A 25,193-nucleotide genomic window follows, 5' to 3' on the forward strand; every position below is an offset into this window, starting at 1 on the left:
TACTGAAGCAAGCGTCTCATCAGCAAGTGTACGAAGGGATACTGGATGTGCAGCATTTGTCGTCCATGGACACCATCGCAAAGAGCTTTGATGTCCTGGGGCTATTAAACCTCATGGACGGCACATAGGTTTGAGAATGTCTGACCGTGGTTAGAGTGAAAGCAGCAGTGAATAGTGAAATAAACTGTTCATTTCTGTCACCAGTTTTTTTAATTATCTGACACAGTAGTCTCAGTGGCACTGCAGTGTGTTAATGTGTAGCTGTAAGCGTGATTCATGTATAACCTGCACCTGAGCAAAACTTGATAAACAAGGGAAAAAAACATGGTTGATCCCTCCGTCATAGGAATCGGAATAACACGAAAGTAAAACGTGTCCTTACAGAAGTAGTTGAATGTTTGTTATAGACATATGAGAGAGTTTGCACAATGTGTATAGATGTCTGGCAGCTATAGCACGGTTTAACGTCGATGCACCCACTTTGATGCTAGTGGTTCATCTCCATCCCGACGACTAACGTACACATTCAATTATTAAACAAACTCTTCTGGTAGCTGTAGTAGTTAACGGTGAAAACGGCGAAAGCGAAGCGTGATAGCCAAAAGAGCGTCGCATATTGGACACAGAACGTCGCATATTGGACGCAGAACGCAAAGCGCGTCGCGCCGCCCTGTAGCCCGGCTGCGATTTTTCTCGGGGAGAGCGCAAGCGGGGAACGCGGTACTACAGCCAGGTGAGGCAGGCGCACGTCGCAGACGTATTTTTGGTTTGAATTAGCGTGATGCTATGAGCGAGACCGACGCTTTTACGATGCTTGGGCTGAGATCGCCACCTCGCGGTGTGTTAAGGCATTGACAAAATTCAATTCTATTGAAAACATGCCGAATGGGACGGACGTTTAGCAACAAGCAATTGCAGCAACAAGCAACAATTGCAGGTGCTAATTGCGGAAGCCACAGTAATGACGAATTACTTTACGTTACGGCTCATAGAGGGCAACACCACCCAGCCTACCGAGAGCACTGTGAGAGGAGAGTGGTAGATATAAAAGGCGCGTTTGTAAAGCGGCCAGAGTCTGTGACTGTGGCGCAGTGGATAGCGTGCCCGGCATCTGTTCTTAAGGGCCGAGCCATTGTAGGTTTGATGCCCATTGACGGAACTTTTTTTCTTTGCCATCTGATGGTGTACATTTTTTCAACGTCATTTCCGAGACGGAAATACGTCACTGAAGTATTGGTGGACCTCGGCAGAAAACACATTCTTGTTAAAATGACATGGCTTAAACATGAGTACATACAGTAGGTACTTTGCTTCATTCACTGCTCCACGAATGGTTTGTTGCTCGATGTGCACAAGAGTTCGATGCGATCTTAATTTGATTTTATGTATTGAATTCTGTCTATATTGAACTACAGTAGACTCCCATTAAGACGAACTCTAAGGGACCGCGGTCATCTGTTCGTCTTATCAGGAGTTCGGCTTATCAGAAGTGCCCCCAAAAGGAGACATGCTAACATGCCAAGTGCATCCAAATATGTTACTTGAAAACACTGAATGGAGTAGACTTACAATGGGGGCAAAAAGACAAGAAAAAGCATTTATTTGGCTTATCTAGATAAAGACTATGCCTTCAAGTACAGTACTTACACGAATCGTACGAGCACCTGATGTCGCGGGTTCAAAAATAAAAAATTTCATGAAGATACTGCTACCACATTTCAATGATAAAACTGTAGTACGCTCCTATGTTGACGATTACAAAAAGAAAGAGAGAGAGGGAGAAGCACAATTTTCCTTCAAATAATGTAAATTTATTGTCTTGGCAGTGCCTTTTCTTCTGTGAGCCTGTTTTGCTGGCTCTAAGGTCACTTCTGGATACGCCTCGGTAGCGTGCTGTTGCCTTGACAAAGTCACGATACGCTGAGCTGCTTAAGAAAGTTTGCAAGGTTTTCTTCGAGGTCCGGATATTTTCCCGTTTTCGGCCCGTAGTAACTTTTCCTGATCGACGTGCAGCTGGAGATATCCCATCGCACTACTCACGGTCACAGGCCTCGCTCACACGAAAAAGACACGACGCAGCTATATTCAATGTGCAAAATAGCCTTCCTTTGTCGTGCACTTCCATAATTAAAATGGCTCAGCACGATTTGCACTTCAGTGGGAACAGATACAACGCGCAGAGGTCCTGTGCGAACCAACGCAAACTGACCACAAAATGTGCTCGACGGCCATTGTGTGATGGTGATGACAATGCACCTGACCCCTCTGACGGGAGTGCGCGGCAAACATGGTTTCCATTTCGTACTCAATTGTAATACACAGAGAATTTTTGTTCCCATTGTCGCTTTCTCTCTCTTTTTTTTTTTTCTTTCACTCCCCTTGCATTTTTGCCTTGCTGACCACAGCGGAGGGGCCCCAAGCTCTTGTGTTCTTCTGTTCTCCTTTGTACTCCAGCTGGGAAACTGAGGAACAGGGGGGAATACAAAAGGACTCAATGGCTTGGGGGTCTCAGTTGTAAATCCCCCTACTCTTTTTGTTGCTTTCGTGATAAAGCCTGCACATCCCCCACCTAAAAGGGGCTTTACCTCCACCTAAAGCCCCTCTATCGCGTCTATGGAAAACTCATGGAGGGGCTTTACCCCCACCTACAGGCTGGGGGTGAGGGGGATACAAGCATTATCCGCTGTTCTTTTTCGTTTGCGCCCTCCATGTCGTGATTTTCTTCGCGTCTTTGCTCCTGGAAGCGCTTTTTTCTTTCTTTTTTGCTTTTTCTCGGTGGCCTGAATGCCCCGCCAAGACTGCAGTGTTCGTTTCGCAGAATTGCCAGTGTTGTCGATCACCCCGAAAGTTTGTCTTAACAGAAGAGTACAGTTGGGCGGTTCGTCTTAAGCCAATATATTTTTGCATTGAGTCTATGGGAAACCAAACAAACGGTCCTGCGTTGTTCGGCATAAGCGAGAATTCATCTTAACCAAGTTCGTCTTAACGGGAGTTCACTGTATTTTGCAATCGGCTTGCTGTTCAATATAGTATCGAGGTTCGGCTGTAATGCAAAGTGACTTGCCATGAAAACTGCAATATAGGTCATGGTTCAAAAAAAAAAAGCGGCAAAGTCCAATATGCTTCCTTCTCTTATACTTGCAGCTGCAGGCAGTTGCTGATGCCGGAGGCAGTGAACATTGTGGGCCTGATTGAGGAAGTGTGCCTTCGCACCACACAGGACCTTTCCAATGACACACGGTATGTGCCAGCTCGTCTATTGAATTATTATCTGTACAACGGAACAGTTGTAACCTCTTTTATAGTGCTGTACTTCACTCGCATTAAGTACCTACCTATTCACCGTTACATTTAATAGACAAAGCATGGTACTATGCCCCTGCAAGTGAATGGGGATGAGATAGCTTCTCACGCTTTTGAAAATGTAATTATGATACAGATGCCTCTGGAGCATGCAAAATATTCATATGATTCAAAACAAGTTAAGTTGTGCATAATGTTAACGCAAACTTTTTATAGGAGTCCCAAACCACTTTTTCAAGCAATCATAGAATGACCTCAGTATCGGAATTTATTGGCTCATGAATTGATCACCGCAAAAAATTTTCGAATCCATCTAGAGCGAGGGGAGTTACAGGGATTTGTCGTACGCTTTAAGGGCTTTCTCTCTTCTTTCGACCCGACAAGCTTGCTGGAAGCTACACAGGGAGGGATGACATGAGGGAAGAAAGCTAGGTCAGCACACATCGTGCACTTGGGCACGCATCATGAAACACGATTGCTCTCTCCTGGTGTAATTCTGGGGTGCGCTAGTGTTGCTACTGTGTAATTTTAGCACGCTATAGAATAGGCCCCGGGGCGTAGCAGCACCCCGCGATAAGAAGCACGTCTGACCCAAATGCCGCTCTTGGTTTATGTCAGTTATTGGCGAATAGCAGCAATCTGCTCCATGATGACATTGAGCTGGCACCCCGCTCACCGAAGAGAGTGAGGACGGGGTCTCTGTATGAAGAGAGGGCACTTGAGAACGTGGCAACTTCACGCTCTGCTCATAAACACACGTTGCTATGTATGACTGCAAGATTTGGCTGAGCTGTTCACAAGAGCGTCTGCTTTTCGCTGTATGTGCTTTTTCACCAAGCTCAATGAGTGGTTCAGGACCTGCTCAACTTCTTCTGGATGAAGATGTTCCCAGTGTTTAATCGTTCACACTTTACAGTACAAATGCTTACACACGCATCGGGGAAAGCCGGACAACTAATTCACGCTGCCACATGTTTACCGTCATAGTTTTGAAATGCACGTTGGTGTTGCCACTGTATACTGTGGGTGCAAGAAAACAGGTAGTTCTTTTTTATGTGCTTCGAGTTGCGCTGCTCCGCCATCGCTTTTATGAGCAGCTGCGCTGCTCCGTCATCGTTAGCTGTCACACTTTGGTAGGCTCAGCAATGAGGCATATATAGCCCAGGACTCTTCTAGAAAGCTGTGAGGTTATGTTTACTTTTGAGGCATGGGAACCTCGGCACAGTGAAATTGTTTCCCGTTGCGAGCATGGTTTTGTTAATCAAGCATTTCATGTATTCTGCTATACTATATCTTTTCTGTTTGGCTTGGTTTACCTTTAAGGGGGGACGCGGGTCTTAGAATAGTAAAAAATGGACAGAAAATCAGTTTTGAGAAAAACGCATTTTAGGCATGTTTGCACCCCTAAGCAGCTGCCCTCAAAATATTATCGCCGATTTCGCCCGGGAAATGGGTTAAAACTTATTTTTAAGACGCCACGGGAGCTGCAAAATGCATCTCAACAGGCAAAATTTGTTCAAACTTCCCGCGCGCGCCGCGGGCGCAGCAGCTGGCTGATCGCCGCCATCTTTGGCTTGTTTTGAAGCTGTTTTCTTTGTGTACATTTTGCGGCGTTTCAAAATGGCGTCGCTGCAACAGAACGGCCGCTATCGGCGCTTTTCCGAAGGGTGGTTGTAGAACGCTCATTGGCCAGAGCGCGCGCGCGCAAGGCGAGCCCCTTCTCTCGCGCCTCCCATTGGCTGGCGCAACCCGAGGCGGCCATTTTGTTTTTGTATTTTTGTTCTGCGCTCACAGCTGCCGTGTTGCCGGTGTCGTGTGCTGTTATAAGTGTCATCTTCCTCTGCTTACGCTCGCGTTCGTGCGGCCCGCCGACACACAGTTACCTTATTTTGTGCTGGCACATCCGGAGATTCTCGTGTAAAGAAGACGCGCCAAGCGTACGAGGGCGCGATGCCGAAACTACTTGTCGCTACCGGAGCGTCGAGTCTACGAGAACCGCCCGGTTCCCCTTGGTCAAGCTGCAGCCATCGGATCATTAGGCAACGCTTCAGTGGCATTCGAAACCGCGTTCGTATGGCATACTATGCGGGACTACCGAGTGCGCGGGAAATACGGCGACGGGAGGAGTGCTTGGCATCGCAGCGCGCAACGAAGCAGCGGAAGTTCAAGCCGTTGGATGTTGGTGAACGGCGGCAAGGAAAATGGCACAGAATTTATCTGCGTGGACTTATCCGTGATAAAAACGTTCTTTGGGCTTGTGCTTCGTTCCGAGTTCGGCTCAAGCAGTGACCTTTTTCAAGGCAGAGGGTATAGGCTGCTTTCAAAGCCTGTGCTTCATTATCATAGGTGCGACTCGCGCGAGAAGCGTTTCTCGTAGAAGGTAGCTGGTGATAGTGGTGCTAAGATAATTAATGTCATTTGAAGTGAAATGCATTAAATTAGGGCCACAAATAGTGTCGACAAGGGTGCAACGGTAGTTGCTTCAACCACGACCTGACAGAGCAACACCGAAATTGCAGAGACGCCGTGTTACACTTTGGGAAATTGATTTGTGCTCCACAGCCTTGAGAAGGTTAAAAACTGACATTGGAAGTTGCAAAAGGGGCACTTATACAGTAGTGACACCAAGCACAGACTTTAAAAATTACACAAACCAGCAGGGGACCCCGAGTACAGCCCTTGCCTGCTGTTGAGCCAAGTGCTATTGCTGGACAATAATAACTGATTTTTGGTTTAATAAATAACCCACGTGCTTTTTAGACTTAATCTCTCTGTCTATTTTATTTGCCTGTTGCAAAGCCACATTCATAAACAAATTTTGTATTTCTTTAGCTTGCAAGGAATTGGTACAGGCCTATGAATTGCTAAAGGTGGAGTTTATCACTCTGGTACTGGGTGCACTATGTGGCTTTATAAGAAGATTTTGCCAGTACATTGGCAGGTCATGGTCACATATTTGGTATGGCTGTTCTCGTGAAGAAGAAACCTATCAAATGATATAACCACTAGTGCTGTGGCTACACTTCCACAAAAGTTACAGTTGCCTGAAACTTCAAATGCGTTTTTCTCAGTTTGATATTTTTGCTCAATGCACTCAGCCTTACGGGGTTTTTTTCCATGTTGTTGCTGAGTAAAAATCACAAATTTGGTATCATTTTACTCGTATTGAAACGATCTGGGAGGTGATGCTATTTGGATTACTCTAGCACCATTTTACAAATTTTAATTAAAGATACTAATGAGAGTGAATCAGAAAAAATAACCACCAGTGAGTGTTCATCTGTTTTCTGAGCTTCACAGTGCTCTCAAGGGAATAAAAATAGCATCACCCCCTACAGCATGATCTGGGCATTGGGCCCATGCACTTACATATTGGTTTTAGTAGATCGAAATTGCCTAAAAGCCCCGTAAGAAGCAGGCACTAATTATTTTTTCGAACCTCGAGATCTTTTGAACTAGTGCAGCTATTAAAAAACTAATTACAGATTTGAAATCAGCATAAAAAACTGGTCAAGACAGTGAAGTTTAGTTCATATTGACTCAAAAATAAAGAAAAAATTTTAGGACCCACGTCCCCCCTTAAGTTGGTTGCTGACCGCTCGATCTTATGTATGTTGCAGTCGGCTGCGACAGGCGTGCTACGCTGCACTGTGCCTGTGGCTGCAGACCATCCGATCACGGTTGGGCCTCAGCTCACTTGTTGAGAAACTGGTCCCACATTTGCTGCAAGACATTGAGCCTGTTGGAGCCACGACTGTCCAGGTAAACATTAACCCCCCTTTTCTTTTAGATGTGAAGCATCTTATAGCGGAGTTCAATCCGCTGGTGGTGGTGGTGGTGGTGGTGGTGTGCGGCGGGACCACCCTTACTGCGCATGTGCAAACCTTCTCCACTTCCCCTCTCCACTCCCTCTCTCCACATCACCTCTCCCCTTCCCTTTCCAATCTCCACTCCCCTCCCCATCTCCCCCTTCCCCCCTCTCCCCCTTCGGCCACGCAGATAGCACCTGCACGAATTTGGCCTTCGACATGAGCAGCACGTAGAGGAAGCATTGTTCACTTGTCGGCTGCAAATCGAGCGGAGAGAGGGGAACCTCCGGTAGCTCGGACGGGTCGCGCTTGCTTGGTTTTCCCATTGCGCGCGCGGCAAGCGGGGTTCTTTTCTCTCGCGCCCCTTGGTCATCTTGGAAAGCAAGTACGCATTCCTGCTGCATTGTGAACTGTCACAAATTGGGCGGAGTCACGACGACGGGCTACGCCTTCCCCTCCCTGTGGAGGAGAAGGGTGGCGAGGCCGCGCGAAAATTTGAAACCAGCTGAAACGGATGTTCTAACCTCTGTAACTTCCTTATTATAGCACGTAATCGCAAAATTGTTGCGGCAACATGTTTACATTGCAAAAGTGCGCATATTTCTCTTCATTACAATTTCTGGACCTTGGGGTTGTTTACTGGCCCTTTAATAAGCCGTGTTGGGCAGCCTGTATGTAATGTGGCGATGAAGATTTGTTCAGCCATAACACAGTTGCAAGGTGTGCTGTCGATCGTGATCAAGCCTGATGGGAACTAAATTTTGCACTCATGATTGCCATTTTCCTGCATTTTCTACAAAGGAGACGAGTGATTAAAAAAATTCGGAGCCCGATCACGTGCGAAAGTGTCCAGCAATAACTGAGGTTTCTCGGCCATCTTGGCTGTGGATTGGGGATATTAGTGGCCTAGTTTCCTACCGTGAAAACAGGAATATAGGTCGAATTCTTTTTTCAAAAAACAGCGCTAAAAAGTCAACCCCCTTCTTATATACCGGTCATTGACAAAAAAACTTCAACTCTAGCCACTATGGGCAACTGAAATCTACCGCCTTCATTGCCATCGCAGTCATCGGTGTTGCTTTGTTTACTACCAGCCTTGTGCCGAGGGTGATCTCGTTTTTGCATTTTTGTTGTTGTCTTGTGAATCTATTTGGGCTCCGAGGTGTTTTTTTTTTTCTTGTTCATCGACCGGTGGCCGATGACAGTTCACCGTAGCATTCAAGAAAGCAGTGATCGAGTTTGCGAAGGCACGAAGAAATCTAGTCTGAAGTGTATGAAAGGTGTGTTGTGATGCCAGCGCACGTGAACGCGAGCAGGAGCCACGAGTCACAAACAATAACGGAAAGTTTGTCTTCCAACGGATGTTCTCGCTGCTCCGATCTCACCGGATACTGTTTCTTTTTGCTTCCTGTGATGCCGGCAGCTCTGGTTACAGCGGCACGTGTGGCTATGATCAGCGGGCAGATCGAGTGCACCACAGAAGCATTCGCTACTGGCGGACGCTGAAGGATCACATCACGACACAGAGCGATCAGAAGAAAACTTTCAGTGCCAGGCCGCAGCGTATCTACAGCTGGAGACAAAGGTTGCATAGTTTTAACCGAGAGCCGCACTCGTGTTGTGATTGCTATCGGGGACCTCAAAGTGCATCCAAATTAGTGCTGTCAAGACAGTTGTGACATTTTACGAGGATAATGCTTGAGCCCATCTTTTGGCTTTCTGCCATGTGGAACTTACGTGCAAATACATGTGTAAATAAATGGCATTTTCACTGTGCCCCATTTGAAATTGTGTTTGTTTCACGGTAAAGGCGCCTTCTTATACTTTGGCCGTTCCATGTACTTTCTTTTTTCTTCAATTTTCAGTAGTTAGAAGGGGGGGATTTGACCTATATTCCGGTTTTTACGGTATATTTCTATTTCATCTTTCTGCTATCTTTTCATTGTAAAACTTGCTTCTATTTGTGACTGTGTTAACTGCTGTACTCTGTCTTTAGCAATTCAGGTGGGACGTTATGATTAGCTCTGAATTGAACTTTTCTTATCATAACTCGGTCAATGTTCTTGTACATATGTGAATTTTGCTAAGTGTTCTTTTGCTTGCACGTGCAGCTGGCATCTTCAAGGAATGGTGGAACGACGCCTCATAAGGACAGAAATAAAGTGGACGACAACTTTAATCTCGAGTCCTGTGCACAGTTGTGCGAGAATGCATTGAAAGGTAATGGACATTGCTGTTTGCTTTGGCCACGGGTAGGCTCTTTATACATTTCTGTCTCATTGTTCAGTGAGGGCGGCACTGTCTTCTTCAAGGAGAGATGAATACCCCTTCTCGCAAGCAGGGAAACGAAAGGTAGCACGCGGCGCCAGTGGCGGGTTGAAAGGGGAGCTAGTAAAAGAGCATGAGGTGTTCACTCCCAGTGTGGCCTGTTCACTCCCATTGCTGGTGCATGATCGCACCAACATTAACGAATGAAAAGGGGCATGCATGCTCCCGACTATCGAGGGCTCTTTTGCAACAGTAGTTGCACGGCACTCCCTCGTTTTAGTGCCACCATCGTTGGTTCTTATATTGAGGGTGAAGGATGTGCAATTCCAAGCTACTTGACAATTGCAAACTACAAAATTTCCTTAGAGTAGAATGCAAATGTTGGTAGAGGAAGGAATACTGAGAGTGAAGGAGTGTACAACGAACTACGAATGAAGCCTTTACAGCTCTGCAGGTTGGCATGACTTGGCTTGTCCTGTACAGCATAGACCGCTTATAACGTAAGTCGCCGGAGTCGCGAATATCCGCACTATAAGCGGTACCGCACTATAACCAAAACAACATTTTTGAAAGGTTGCACGTGTGCAAAACATGACCAACAGGCAGGCGCGCGATTCCGACTATCGAGGCATGCGACTGGGATGTAAGTTTGCATCTGCTTACATTTGAAAATGTTGAACGGTTAGCGTCCGCGGACCTGCGGTGCCGACATAACGAACGCGGAAAAAATGCGCCGTCACGGGAAGTCGCCGCGGTAACACATTGCTCGTGCGCGATGTCGAAAACGGTGGCGATTACAAACCAGCACTCAAGTGTTTCACACGCACGCCCGCGTTTTCGTTAAAGATGTAAGTCACGCCTTCTAAATGCAAAATGTTTCATTGACTCCGCACCAAACCGCGACTTCTGTAGTCCGCGGCCACCGATATGGCAGCTAGCACCCGTTAGGCCTAGCGTGCGCGCTGCAACTTAGCATGCCGTCGCGAGAAGCTTGCCCTAGACAACACGGAGATCGGGCGTAGAAGAGATCGCACTCGCGAGCTAAACCGAGGGCATCACGCGTGAAACGAAGTTTCGGTTTGCGGTCGGGAGAGCAGCCGCGGCAACTATCCTGAAAAAGTATTTCAAGCTTGTAAGTCCGCCTGTTGATGGCAAAGGCGAAAGCTCAGTGGCGTCTCAAAGCATTGTTACTTGCGGGGGAATCGAGGCTGCACACGCGATATCTGCGCTCTACGACGAAGCAACTATTTTCCCGACAAACAGCGGTAACGCGCTCTCGATACGGACACGGGCGCCCGTACGTAGCGGAGCGCGCAAGTAACGTTGGGAGCGCGCATGTGGAGCAAAGGCTTTTCCGTCGGCCACGCAACCTCTCCCCCTCCTCACATCACGCACCCGCGCCGAGCTGCTGCCTCCCACCGCCATCCCTTTCTTTTTTTTCTCCCCCCGCTCCTTGTTCGTTCGTTCCGCGTCCCCTCCTCCTTCGTAACTCCATCGCCGCGCTCTCCCCCGCCGGCGCATCTCCGCTGAGAAGCACGCTCGCTCCCTCGCATCTCTGAGAACGTTCCAGCAGCCGCTTTATAACCGGTCTTTCATCTCGGGGGACTGCACAATAAGCGGTACGCGTATACATGGAGTTCTATGGGAGGGTAAACGGGAGTCAGAAAAGACCGCATTATAGCCGGCACTGCACTGTAAGCGGTTACGTTATAAGTGGTCTATGCTGTATTTTAGGCACACTTGGCAGCTACAGGATGTACAGGCTTTGCCACTTTTGGTCTTGACGAGGTGCTGGCAACGTACTGCAACAAAGTGTTGCTCTTTTTGCCCGTCTTGGCTTGAAGAATTAGCGCATCGTTGTCTTGAGCTATAGAATTGCACGCCTTAAGGAGTATGGTAGTAAAATCTAGTCCTTTTGCATTGCCTATGATGCAAGTGGTAGTGTTGTGAAGCTGTTCATACAGCCAAGCATCAGAATTGTATGTAACGCATTACATGTAATCGATTACTTGTAATCAATTACATTTTCCTGTAATTTTGTAATATGTAATCATTTACTTTTTCGAAACCGTCACGTCCTGGGTCATTCAATTACATTTTTGGGTAATTGATTACCGCTAGTCATTTACTTTTTTCTTCGAAAATCAAGTTGTAACCAGTCTTCTACTGTAGTTCTCGGACCGAAAAATATGTGACCGCTCTATAGTGACCCCTCTTCCTGTCAGACGGGGCGTCCCTACACAGCCTATTTTTTTACCTTTTCCTGCCTTTCCTGCAACGCCTTACCCGAGCGCCAGCAACAGCGAAGCGCGACGCTTCATAGAGGACATGCAAAAGGGGCACTTGCCCCCCTCAAGCCACACCACCACTTGCCCCCCACCCCCCATCCTAAATGCAACGCGGGTTTGCACCCCCCAACACAAAGTCCTGCCAACACTCATGGACATGGACACTAGCATCAAAGCACTGCGCAACTGCGAGCTGGTGCACAAGGTGTTCCTACGTTATAATACCGCCCTTCCCTCCAGCACATGCATTGAGAGAGTGTTCACTGTCGCAACTGACCTCTTAACGAGGAAACATGGAACAATCAGCAGTGACAACTTTTGAAAAACCACTCCTGTTGAAAGTTAACATGTAACACTATATCACAGAGCCACAGTAAGCCTCCCAGCCTTCACGCAAGCCTCCGGCCTTCTGTCTACCATGAAAGCCACAGTAGTTCGTTGTATTTTTAGATAACTTGTGTTATTGTTGTACGGAACTAAAATTTTTAAGGAAAGTAACGCAAAGGTAATCAAATACATTTCCATAATTGCTCAGTTGCTTTTTCTGGGGCTGTAATTGACCACTGTAACCAATTACAATTTAATGTAAGTAATTATAATTGTAATCGGTTGCTTATTTTCTGTAACATGTAGAAGTCTGCCAAGCATCTCTGATGGTTGGCAGATCTGAAACCTGAATATAAACGGCCAACCATCAGAGATGCTTGGCAGTTTATATTCAGGTTTCAGATTTTTTACTAGAAGTGGTAGAAGTGTTGTTTTTGATTGCAATGTTCTGTCTATTCCCACTCAAGAATTGGCCAGTGGCAGCTCTCTATAAGAATCTGCCCATTGTCATCAGTAGATAGTCACCAATGGCCAGCCTACTTCACCCCTGTTCGAAAAGAAGTCAACTTTGTGCTCCGCTTGTGAACTTGTGCACCACGCACTACTGCAAAATTTGGCCGAGATGTTCACAGCTCAGTCTTCTATCCGCAGAATATGTTTAATCATCATTCCCGCGGAATGTTTTGTCGTCACATCTGATAGGTGATTCAGGGTCCCTTTGAGGAGGAACACTTGTTGTACATTGCACTCTAAGTGAGCCAAACACTTGAAAGTCTGCAACGTCACAGCAACACATCTCCGTCGAGTTCTGCCATAAAATTTTACAAATGTTTAGCTAGGCTTTTATTTGCTTCACCATTAATCCTTTCCGTGAGATGAATGATAGTACATGTTTTAAAGAATGTTTTATTAATCTAAGCAGTTTCATGGTTGGTGCTAGTACAACGAAGCCTTTCTTTAGTTTAATTACAGCACGGTGTGAATTTAGTTTTCAGTTGCTCTAAAACAAAGCCTTGGCTTATATTACCATTTTTGCACAGCAGCTGTTTCATTTTACAGCGTTGCAAGGCCTGGTGAGTGCACCTGGTGCCATCATGAAGCCTGAGACTGTGCAGGTAAGGCTGATGCCTCTTCACATTATAAACATGTTCGATTCCCTTGCAGGCATGAGCATTTACCTGCCTTATGGCTGCCCTGGCAAGAAACTATCTGGTATGCTTTGGATAACGCACAATAATTAAATCAGTTCAGAGCACACATGTTATTCTCAAGGCTCTTGTGCAGTGTTACTATCTCCAGCTGGCTAGACATCACTAGATGATCTCTGGTGATCATCTACCAGAGATGATCACCAGAGGATCACCAAAGGTGCAAGGATGCTGTTTGGTTTTGACGGGGCTATTGTATTCTTCCTCAAAACTGCCAAGAAAAGAATGCAAATGCACTAATTCTTGAAAGTGTGCCACTTGTAAGTTCTTGCAAAGTGTGAAATGTCATTCTGCGATGCGCAGGTTGAATCAGCCATTGGAATGACGGAGGGGCGCCGCATGGCTGCTTCCTGACGCGAGGCTCGAACTTTTTTTGCAGGAGATACAGTGCAGCGTGGTGACTCTGCTGGTGCGACTCCAGCAGCCAGGCAACCCTCTGCCGCAGCCTTACCGCAGTCCCCGGTGCCGGCGTGCCCTCTATGCCTTGCTGCTGTCCCTGGCAGCCAGCCGAAACGGCCCGCCACCACTCCACTGCTGTGCTCGGCTCTTCAACGTGGGCCTCAAGGACACATGCTACGAGGTTCACTCCTTTTTTGTTTTTGCAACTGTTGCCGTTACGGCATGTTCCCCTTGAACAAACTTCCCTCCTCAGTTGTGCGCACTCCTTTTCGTGGGCATTTTATAAACCTGTAACTCTCTACAGTCAGCAGCTCCGAACTGTCTTTTTCTTTTCCTTTTACTGCTGTTACACTGGTTATCTGTTCTCAAAATCTTGTGCTCCCTTATCTGCTCTTATACTTGCAGCACGAACAAGGCATCATGTTTATTCCTTCTACTAGGTCGCATATCTCTGTAAATCTCTTTCCTAATTAACCACTTAACTGCCGATGACAAGTTAGCTAGTCAAGACAGCTATCATTCTCTGTTGCCGGCGAGGCGTTAACTCATTCCAAACTTCCCACGTAGTTTTTGAGCTAGTCAAGGGTTGATTCTTTTGTTCCTATGTGACCGAGAAAGCCTATTTAATGTTGTGCTTGAAAACACTGGACATCTAAGAAAATCACAGAAGGTGGCGATGACCATTTCACCAACGATGAGTAGTTGTGGGAAGATAGCGAATACAGTAGAACCTCGTTGATACGTTCCCGCTTGATATGATTTCCCGGCTCCTACGCTCGAAATCGCGAAAATTAAAAACAACCCAATACAGCTGTGTGTAATATGTTCCGGTTAATACGTTCCCGGAAAATACGATTATTCGGCAGCAACATTCAGCACCGCGGAAAACTGGGGTCGTATGATACGTTTTGTACTCGGAAACTCTCATTCATGTGTGCAAAAAAGGCCCTCTCGGCGACGGCAGCTTCTCCGCAGTGCCTTTCCCCCCTCCGTGCTTTCTCTGCTTTGCTCAATTGACCCCTCCACGTCTCCTCCAAATTGCTCGATCGCCGCTCTCTGTCAACCACACACCGACCCGAAGGCAGACGGCGACGCTGGCCGTCACAATCTTCGAACGGCTTGCCGCGGAAACGCACATGCCGCCGTCGCATCGCCACCGCTGCACAACCGCGACCCGTAACCATAGCAACGCCGCCATTGTGCCTAGTCAATATGGCCGATAATTTCCCGCTCACTTTTCTCCTGGAGTGCAATCGTTTTTGGGTTGCTCCACCCGGCGCAATTCCAGTCGGCGTCCGTATTACTCTGGCTAGGCAGTTCTGCCTACCAGCGGGTCGTCAGAAGCTGACAGAAAAGATTTGTTCTGGAAGATATCTGGGAGGTTTCTGGTTATCAGACGCCAAAACGAGACGATGTACGCTCGCCGCCATCTTTGTGAGGACTCGACAGATCGCAGTGCGGGCGCTTGGGGACTTCACCTTCGATTACCATTACGCCGGGCGTTATCGTTTAAAGCCCGTTGCGCCGTGCGAGATGGTGCGATTACGAGTGGCGGCGAACATACCAGCGCATGTCTCAAGTTAAGACAGAACGCAAACTGATCAGCGTGAGTGTGTGACGTAGTATGCAATAGCCGTGAACAGCTGTCGCTTTCGGGGACGCTTATCACTCTCGCGAGATATCGCATATCGTGTTGTACCGTGAGTGTTACGTGCACTGCGAAGAGTTGAGCTTGTTAAGCCTTTAGAGAGGCGGCAGTTTTCTCCACGGATGGGGCGAGTCACGCGTGATCTTTCGAACGTACGTGATCGTATCCCAAATGCGTATGCTCAAGAATATCACTTCTGCTCTTCGGCAAACCTAGCCCCATATTTCTAAGCGGCAATGCAGAAAGAACCGACGCTCATGCGGCGCAAAGTTTCATCTGCTGACATGGTGGCAGCGTTTCTTTACGTTTACGCTGGTTGTCTCAGAGTTCGATTTTGCAATATTCGGGTTGTCTCTGGATTTCAATACACGTGACCACGACGTTATTTTCGGTCAGGACCGGAACTAGCTGGCTGACCTCTGGCGGCCAGCGAGATGCCAGGAGTTCGAAAATCGAAAAGTCCCTCCATGTTTTTTTGATAAATAAATGTTTTTTGTCCTTGCACCTCAATATGGGCTTGTCAGCCTCAATTTTTACTGGATTCGGATCGTACGTTTTCCCGGATCATACGTTTATTTTCTGCGTTTTTTTTCGGAAACGTATCAACGAGGTTCTACTGTATTTGGCGTTCAGTGATTCATCCAGCTATAGCAGCACAGCAAACAGGCCAGACGACGTGGCCATAGTTGCGTGCTATGTTTTTAGTTTGTTTTTCATTAAGACCAGTAGGAGTGCTACAGTCATTCTTGGCATCATATTTGTTTAAAAGAAGAATTTTTTAAAAAATGCAAGTGTAAAAAAAATTTGACACTATTTATTTATTTATTTTTACCTTCCCATTGGCATTTAAAATACAAGTGCATTTGGGGAATAAGGGCAATTGCGATAAATATAATCTATGTTCTCAGCTCTTTTTTTTGTTGTTGCTTATTCGTGGCCGATTTCTGCGAAACGATGTCAACTGCATCAGTTAGGGATTTTTAACTAATATGATCTGTGAAAACCTGAAAATTTCGGGGAATTTGACGTATGCAATTTGCTAGACCCCTCACTGGGAACATTATGTAATGAGACGTAGTAAACTACAAAATAAAATTCGCTATTTTCGCTCTCAGGCTATTTATGGCCATGGTCACCAGCAGCGTGCCACCGTCCATGCCGTGAAGTGGCCACATGGTTTACACCTGAGTTTTCCATTTTACCACGTTTTGTGATGATCGATGGTGTTAATGCAATTGCAATGACTTGCTTCATTTGCACATAATTTTATTCTAAATATCATTTGTAGCCATAGAACAGTACTTAGCAAACATTGCCTGAAATTAGAAACGTATTAGTCGTGCCTGCTGATTCATCCATTGCCATTACGTTCACTTGTAAGGGACATTTCTCTTTATCTATAGCAATGTGCTGCCAAAGTGACACTCGGTCCATTAAAGTGCATTCGCTCGGAATGGCACTAAATTTCCTTGTACATACATGGCCGTATGGATTTTCTTTCGCCTACATATGGGTGGTTGCCAATTTCCCTTTCTTAAATTTACACATGACAGCAGTATCAGTCAAATGATGGAATTCCTCTCTGACACGAACAACCCTAAGCTTCTATAATTGCAGCATCGCAGCAGCACTGATTGGTACAGCATAGACCGCTTATAACGTAAGTCGCCGGAGTCGCGAATATCCGCACTATAAGCGGTACCGCACTATAACCAAAACAACATTTTTGAAAGGTTGCACGTGTACAAAACATGACCAACAGGCAGGCGCGCGATTCCGACTATCGCGGCATGCGACTGGGCCGTAAGTTTGCATCTGCTTACATTTGAAAATGTTGAACTGTTAGCGTCCGCGGACCTGCGGTGCCGACATAACGAACGCGGAAAAAATGCGCCGTCACGGGAAGTCGCCGCGGTAACACACTGCGCGTCCGCGATGTCGAAAACGGTGGCGACCACAAACCACCACTCGAGTGTTTCACACGCACGCCCGCGTTTTCGTAAAAGATGTAAGTCACCCCTTCTAAATGCAACAATTGCAAAATGTTTCATTGACTCGGCACCAAACCGCAACTTCTGTAGTCCGCGGCCGCCGACATGGCAGCTAGCGCTCGTTAGGCCTAGCGTGCGCGTTGCAACTTGGCATGCCACCGCGAGAAGCTTGCCGTAGGCAACCCGAAGATCGGGAGTAGAAGAGATTGCACTCGCGAGCTAAACCGAGGGCATCACGCGTGAAACGAAGTTTCGGTTCGCGATCGGGAGAACAGCCGCGGCAACTATCCCGAAAAAGTCTCTCAAGCTTGTAAGTCCGCCTGTTGGTGGCAAAGGCGAAAGCTCAATCGCGTCTCAAAGCATTGTTACTTGCGGGGGAATCGAGGTTGCACGCGCGATATCTGCGCTCTACGACGAAGCAACGACGAAGCGCGCATGTCAAGCGGCCGAAGGGGGCAAAGGCTTCTCCGTCGGCCGCGCAACCGCTCCCCCTCCTCACACCACGCACCTGCGCCGGGCTGCTGTGCCCCACAGCCATCCCATTTTTTCCCTCCCCCCGCTCCTTGTTTGTTCGTTCCGCGTCCCCTCCTCCTTTGTAATGCCGTCGCCGCTCTCTCCCCCGCCGGCGCATCTCCGCTGAGAAGCACGCTCGCATCCTCGCATCTCTGAGAATGTTCCGGCAGCCGCATTATAACCGGTCTTTCATCTCGGGGGTCTGCACAATAAGCGGTATGCGTATACATGGAGTTCTATGGGAGAGTAAACGGGAGTCAGAAAAAACCGCATTATAGCCGGTACTGCACTGTAAGTGGTTACGTTATAAGTGGTCTGAGCTGTAGAAAGAATTTTATTGAAAGACCCGCTTTGGCTGGCTTTTGGGGTACGTATAATCAGCAGCTGCTTGCAAGTGCTGCCACTGATGTGTGTTTCTTTTCTACTCTCTGCAATTTAGGTGGTCGAGCTGTGCAGCCAGGCTCTGTCATGCCTGTCCCTGCATCCTCAAGGGTCTGGGCCCACAGGTACATGGCCCCCACTGCGTTGCCATCGGGCTGCCTGGGTTCTTGCTGACGGTGCGTGCCAGACAACACCTCCGACACTGGCCAGTGTCGGCTGTCAGGCTCAGTTGCAACCACCTCCTTCGTCGCCACGCCCGGCAGCAGTGGCTGTTCCACAGCCACTCAAACGCAAGGCTGTCACAGCTATGCACTTCAGAGCTAAGCGCATCACAACTCTTGGGTACGCACTGTTTCCTGCTTACCCACAAGTGCTATTTGCATAGGGCTAGTGCCATACCTTCTGTATACTCCTTGCTCATGGCTCTCGTGAGTTAGCTTTGGCAAGAACCTTTTATCTTTTAAATGGGTGGTTGTCTATTTTCTAGAGCTGTGCGAATAGCAAAATTTTGGGTGCGAAGCGAATTCGAATATTGAAGTGTGAGTGTGAACCGAATCGAATATTTTTCGAATATTTCTAGAATGTTTCTCGAATAATTCGAAGCGAAATTGCAGAAAAAAAAGTTGGACAGGATTCCTAAGCATATTCTTATGAGATAGCAACATGAAAGTGTTTTTTTTTTTGCTAGGTTGATGAAGCACTGGCGGGGTGGTGTTTCATAGTTGTCTTATCAAGAATGAGGCAATGTAGAGGCTGAATTGTATTTATGTACATGATTTGGTGCAACCAAAGTGTTACCGACAACACTTTACACGTGATAGGCAAAGATGCCATTTCCTCAGCCTCTCCTCCCCTTTCAACTTCCGTGGAAACCCAACTGATGTGGCGGACAAGGGTGTGCTCCCTTCAAGTCCGGAGTTCCAAATCTGCCTCGTAGACGTCGATATATAAGAACATCTGAAATTTTGGATGCTAAAATGCTTCGGCGTCCGATTTTTCGGACTTCCCGCCCAAATTTCAGGTCCAAAACAGCATTGAGCCCCTACCTCTGCCACATCTTTCATCTCCATGTTGGAACTAGCGTTTTCTTCAGCGTTTTCTACAGTCACATTTGTGACTGTAGCGGAGCTTGAAAGGCAGTTTTGCCGCAATACGGGGGTGTGATGAAGTGAAGCATATCGAAAATCTAGGGACCACTTTTAATCGGACGTTGACTGTATTTTGGCCAAGTTCGACCGTAACGGAGCTTGAAAGGCAGCTTTGCCGCAATACGAGAGTGTAATGAGGTGAAGCATATCGAAAACCTGAAGGGGTCACTTGACTGTGTCTTTCGGAAGTTCGAATGGTAAAATTCGAGTGCGAATCGAATCGAATAGCGAACACTATTCGAAAAATATTCAAAATTTCAAATATTCGCACACTCCTGCTATTTTCCCTTTCTTAACCCTTCCGCCACCTTGCGGGATTCTGCAGAACTGATTTTCAATATGTGTCCAGTTGCTTCGAGTTGTCGATGAATTCGCTCTCGCGCTGCCAATTGCTAGCTTCCTGGTTAGCTCAGTTGGTAGGGCGACTGCCCCGGAAAAGCGTTGGTCCCGGGTTCGAACCCCCGGACCAGGACGAATTTTTCGGCAACTGAGAAATCCGTATGGATTTCCTTGTGGCTTCGTGCTACAAATGGGTGGTTGTCTATTTTCTCTTTCTTAACCTTTTATCTGATTTGCTGGTGCTGTGAAATTGGCAGTCAGCTCTAATTTTCTGCTATATTTAAAAGGCAACTTCAAGGCAATCCCTAGCAGAGTACTGAATACAGCTGCATTGTAGGTTTAATAGTGAATCCATTCAAGTCTGGTGTTTTGAAGCATCTTAATGTTCTCATCCCTTCCCGGTAATTTTGTCTACTCTTGTCATTTCTGTTGGTGTGTCTGTTGTGAGAGCCACCGTAGTGTCTCAGTGGTTATGGTGCTCCATTGCTGACCCAAAAGACGCGGATTTGATAATGGCTGCAGTGGTCGCATTTCGATGGAGGCAAAATGCTGGGGGGCGTGTGTGCTGTGCAATGTTAACGGCGTCTCTCATAGCCTGAGTTGCTTTCGGACATCAAGCCCCACAAACCAACCAACCTCTCTCATGTGACACAAGGGATGTGCTGTTCATCCCCTTTAACTTTTTTTTTAAACATTCTTCAATTTCATGAGTAAAGGAAGTTACAAATGTTTGCCAAAACGCAAATGTAGAACTGTTGTATTTACAGTCAACTGCCGATTTTTCGGACTCCCTAGGGACCGCGAAATCGTCTGAAAAATCGGGCAGTCCGAAAAAACAAATTCATGCTTTTTTATTCTGCTCAAGTGGTCAAATCCCCACAGACACGTCCGGAATAGCTTCAATGCCTCCCAGTACAATTAACAGGCATTTTGGTGCGCGCCCAGGCTCTCGCAAATACATTCGGTACCTGCCGTGAACCCCGCTTAACTACGTATGTGCCAACCGCCACTTTTGCATCTCGTGATGAACGCTGCTGATAACAGCAAAGCGCGGAATAGATTACGGCTATCTCGCATGAAGCGTTTGTAAACGATGACGCGGAACACAAAGTCTGTGGCGGAAGCGCGGACGACTCGTTTGGCTTTCCCCGATGCGTGTGCGCATGTAAAAATGTGCACACACATCGCCGAATCACCGCCGATACGCAGCATTTGCTGCCGTGTCAAGCCGATCGTTTCTAGTTGTGTGCAGCACATCGCCAACTAAGCTGACGCCGTCACTTTACTGTTGCTGTATCGTACGCACGCATTTATCATGAACGGGTTCGTGATGCGCACTTAGTTCCTGACCGCGCATGGGCGCGGCAATGGCGATCTGGTTTCGTCCGCGAAGGCAACGCGTCTAGCGGCGCACTTAGCGGTCTCGCACAAAGAGGCAGCAGGAATGGTGGCGCGGCGCATCTGGGTTCTTGCCTATTAAATGCGTGCAGTACGCATGCAACTATGCTAGGCCACGTGCACTACTGATCAGTTAACTAAAGATGCTTATCGTAAGGGTTGTCAGCGATTAAGCCGTACTGGCGCGTTTGCCAGCTGCCGCCATCACACCTCCATGCATTTCCGCTGCTTATCCGTAACATCGCCGCACGGCGCCGCGATAGCGGCCCCTTTGAATTTCTGGTCTGCTTCACCCCATAACGCTTTGGCATTGCGGCAAAGCTGACTTTCGGACTCTGCTACTGTCTCAAACAGATCGACTCGCGAAAGCGCTGGTTCGAACCTAAGATATGATAGACACGGCAGAGGTGGGAGCTTCAGATAATGCCGTTCGGACCTGCAATTTGGGCAGAAAGTCCGAAAAATCGGACGCGGAATAGCTTCAGCGTCCAAAATTTTGGACGTTCTAATACATTTGTCTATGGGGCTGGTGACGGTGCCGCGAAAGCGTCCGAATTTTCGAGCATGTCCGGAAAATCGGGCGTCCAAAGAATTGGCAGTTGACTGTACTCATGTAAGGCCCAATTTCTTTTTTTCAGCAACATTTCTTTTTATATAATGTAGGCCTTACATGAAGCAGGCTTCCTGCTGTGTTGAAACTGCTGTGTAAAGTAACGCAACCTTGAAGTTTTGCAATAGTTGCAGGTTCATTTCGCATTCATCTATCATCAGCTTTACAAGTGTAGTGGGTATTCCTGAATAACGGACATTGCACACACAATTTTTGACTTCATGAAACTTGGTTTAGGCTAACCTTGTAGGTGTTTGCGGTGTTTCAGATTGACTGCCCATGGACCAAATCCACTTCATGCACATGAACTTATGTTCCTTCACCAATGCAAAGATGTAGTACGCTTGTACATAAAGAGTGAATTTTCTACAATAGCTTGTTGCGTCATGGGACCAAAGTTGCCATTTGGGTCCAAGTGTGGGATGCGATGGTCATAATGTCATTGTTGCCAAGACAGTTAGTGCCACGTGGTAGCACCTTGCATAAGTTAATCAGTGTGTGGGTGTGCATAATGCTTAACGAAGCTTTTATTTTTTCATATTTTTGCACACTAATGAGGGCACCCTGGGCCTTCTTGAAAGTGGGCTTTACATAAGGAAATGTGCTTGCAGCCACACTCTTGTCTCCAAGGTTTTCACAAGTCATTTCATAAGGTTTGTTGCAAGTAAAATAGAAACATAAGAAAGGGGCTGGTTGGTCAAGCAGAATTGCCGAGGAGATGGCTGCATAGATTAGGATCATGCTTTGGCTTAGGCACTGCTGGAGTGCACAAGATTCATCTACAGCATATGGGTCTCACACAAAACGGCTTCTGAGCTCCAGTCTTCTCGCGTGAATGTTGCTGCTCATTGTAATGTTTGCCTTGACCTAGAATGGTCCGTGTGTATGCAGGCCAATGTACAGAACCAGTAACCAGGAGACTGAAGTGCTGTCTGATGAGGATGGGCACGATTACATGGATTATGAAGAAGATTATGAGGACGCGGAGCTGGAGAAGCTGCAGGCTGCAGAGGCCATGCAGATGCGCCATCCTCCAGTGAATGGTCAAGGCTTCCACGATCGCCACCTCGGATCCGGTGTGGGACCAGGCCCGGGGGGTCGCTCTGCTGGTGGTGCCACTGGACCCGCAAGGCTCGTCCCCATGGCCGAGGACTCGTCAGAGGACGAGGAGGGCTCCGAGGAAGACTACGACGAAGACGAGGAAGAGGGTGACTACGGCGAGTCTGCCGAAGAGCCCTGTATCGAAGCCATTGAGCTCGAAAGTGACGACGTCGATGGGTCGGGCCTGCCACCGCCAGAAAGTGACGGGGCACCCGAGGAAGTGGCGCTTGCGGTGCTTGAAGCATCGCATGAGGAAGACCAAGAGGAAGTGGGCGTTGATTCGGATGCTGCATTTTCCATCACAGCTGACGTCGCGGAGGCTTCTGTAACGGTGACACCTGTGAGCAGCCAGCCCAGCATTGTCGTTGAGGACGGGCATGCCGAAGAGGAACAGGTGCCACCGCAGCCTGAGCCTCAGTCTCAGCCATGCGAGACCGAAGAGGCTGGTGCCGAAGTTGTGCAGGAGCCATGCGCTGTAACTGCAGAACCAGAAGCATTGAAAGTGGAAGTAGAAGAACCAGTCCTAGTCGAGAACCACGCGGAGGAAGAAAAGGGTGAAGACTCCAAGCAGGAGGCATGCGAGGAAACTGGGCTCCCTCCGCCCAGCGAGCCCTCTATAGAGCCCACAGTGACCAAGCCATCATCGGAAGAGCCAAACAATGTGAGTCTAGCTACACGTTACGAGTATTTTGTGCTCAATAAGACCTCTAACTGAATTGTAGTTGACATCTTCTGCCACTTAATTGCAAGTAAAGTTAAAATACGAAGAGGTCTATGGGTGCTTTGGAGTTGTTTTCTTGTTAATGAACCAGTGCTCTCATACTTCAGCAGGTGTTTGAATAGTTCGAATAGTAAAGTTAGAGTGTGAATCGAATCGAATAGCAAACACTATTCGAAACATATTCGAAATTTCGAATATTCGCACACCCCTAATAAGAAGTGCTCCTGGGATGATGATTTTCTCCATGAGATTTGCAATGAATTGAAATATTTCTTGCTCTTCATAAGAGCCCCATAATAATTATTCAGGTGCTTTAACGTAAATGCAGCTTGGTTCTCCAGTACTCCAGGTTGTGAAATAAGCTGCTCCAGAGTGCTCGCAGATTCAAAATAACCTGCTCCAAAGTGCTCCAAGATAGAAACTTTTGCTTCTGCAAAGTGCTCCAAAATGTAAATTCTGCTGCTCCAAAAATTGCTCCAAAGCAGAAGTCCTCGGTAGCATCACTGGAATGTGTTTGTGTTCATTTTCATGTACAAATTGGCTTGTTTTGGATCGTACGAATTCTGGATGATACAAATATTTTCCGTCCCCCCTCCAACCCCTTAAGGAATTCGTATCGTTGACATTCTACTCAGCTAGCACCTCCTGCACAGAGCTGTGCTACTAGTGTAGAGAGGAGGATGTGCAGGAACTTTTCCAAGCTGTACGCACCATTTGGTACTCAGCAGGCGATAAGCGTGTGAGCTACTCAACCACTGGTTTTTTCATAGAAGCCTCACTTTGCACATTTTGTACTGCAGTTGTTTTTCATCTGCAACATTTTCTGCAGAGTAAGAACTTCGTATAAATCACAACTTGTGGATCTACGATTACATCAGATCACTTATATTCGCATGTAGTTTGTTGATGAAGTAAGGATTAGCTCACGTGACATTTCTCCTTGTAGTGAACTCATTTGCATAGCAGTTGCTGCCTGTCGCATGCATTGCAGGGCGCAGCAGAAGCCACAGAAGAAGGGCCTGCGGTCACCGAAATGCTACGGGACTTTGTGGACTGTGGACCCGACGAGTGAAGGCTCGAAGACGTTACGTACTCCGATCTTAGGATGGGAAGGGCCTGTCTTTTTCTTCTCATTATCACCACCGATATTTTCCATCGACTTTCTCAACTGACCCCTTCACGTGTTATATACACATATGCATACACAAGCAAGTATGTGAGCTTTGGTGTGGCCTGTGTTCTGCCTCTCCATTTGGATGCATAAGCATTAAAATACCCTGCTGAGGCTTCCCCTTTTTCTGGCAGCATTTTAGGCAATTCCTTTGTCTCTGTGTATCTGTAATATGTGAATGATGCTAGCGTGTCTGAGCCAGTGATATGAGGAGAATAAGTTTTCTGCGCATCTGTGGTACAGTTGTGATTTTACTGACTCTCCAGCATGAAAGCTTGTGACAGTTTCCTTGGGTGTAAGGGAATTCGAATGATACCCTGTGTTTTTTTTTGCTATAATAAAGCCAAACTTTCATTCAAAAGTTGTGTGTGGTACACCAGTCTGCAGCCTTTTCTTGTCTTCTTTTTAAAACATAGTTAACATATGTGCATTAATTACCTGATCATACCAGACATTTGTGCTTGCATTAGGGAGCTGCAGTGTTGTTCAAATTAACCTCTAGCCATTTCACGCTTCTTTAAAATCCCTGTGGCTTTTCTAGAGTTCCCATGTAGTTGAATAAATGGCTGG

The 25,193-nt window shown here is 47.2% G+C and overlaps 1 protein-coding gene across 1 annotated transcript in view; it reads left to right on the top strand.

Annotated features, from left to right (window-relative positions):
• The window catches only part of LOC119386988 (proline-, glutamic acid- and leucine-rich protein 1), a 41,328-nt gene extending 16,374 nt beyond the window's left edge, over nt 1-24,954 (top strand). The window contains exons 11-18 of the mRNA XM_037654287.2: nt 3,145-3,240; nt 6,924-7,065; nt 9,224-9,332; nt 13,055-13,110; nt 13,583-13,783; nt 18,194-18,477; nt 22,522-23,392; nt 24,444-24,954. Coding sequence (XP_037510215.1) covers nt 3,145-3,240; nt 6,924-7,065; nt 9,224-9,332; nt 13,055-13,110; nt 13,583-13,783; nt 18,194-18,477; nt 22,522-23,392; nt 24,444-24,524 — 1,840 coding nt within the window. The 3' untranslated portion in view covers nt 24,525-24,954. The remainder of the gene's footprint in view (nt 1-3,144; nt 3,241-6,923; nt 7,066-9,223; nt 9,333-13,054; nt 13,111-13,582; nt 13,784-18,193; nt 18,478-22,521; nt 23,393-24,443) is intronic.
• Nucleotides 24,955-25,193: the final 239 nt, after the last annotated feature.

Source organism: Rhipicephalus sanguineus, chromosome 3 (assembly GCF_013339695.2).
Source record: "Rhipicephalus sanguineus isolate Rsan-2018 chromosome 3, BIME_Rsan_1.4, whole genome shotgun sequence".
NCBI lineage: Eukaryota > Metazoa > Arthropoda > Arachnida > Ixodida > Ixodidae > Rhipicephalus > Rhipicephalus sanguineus.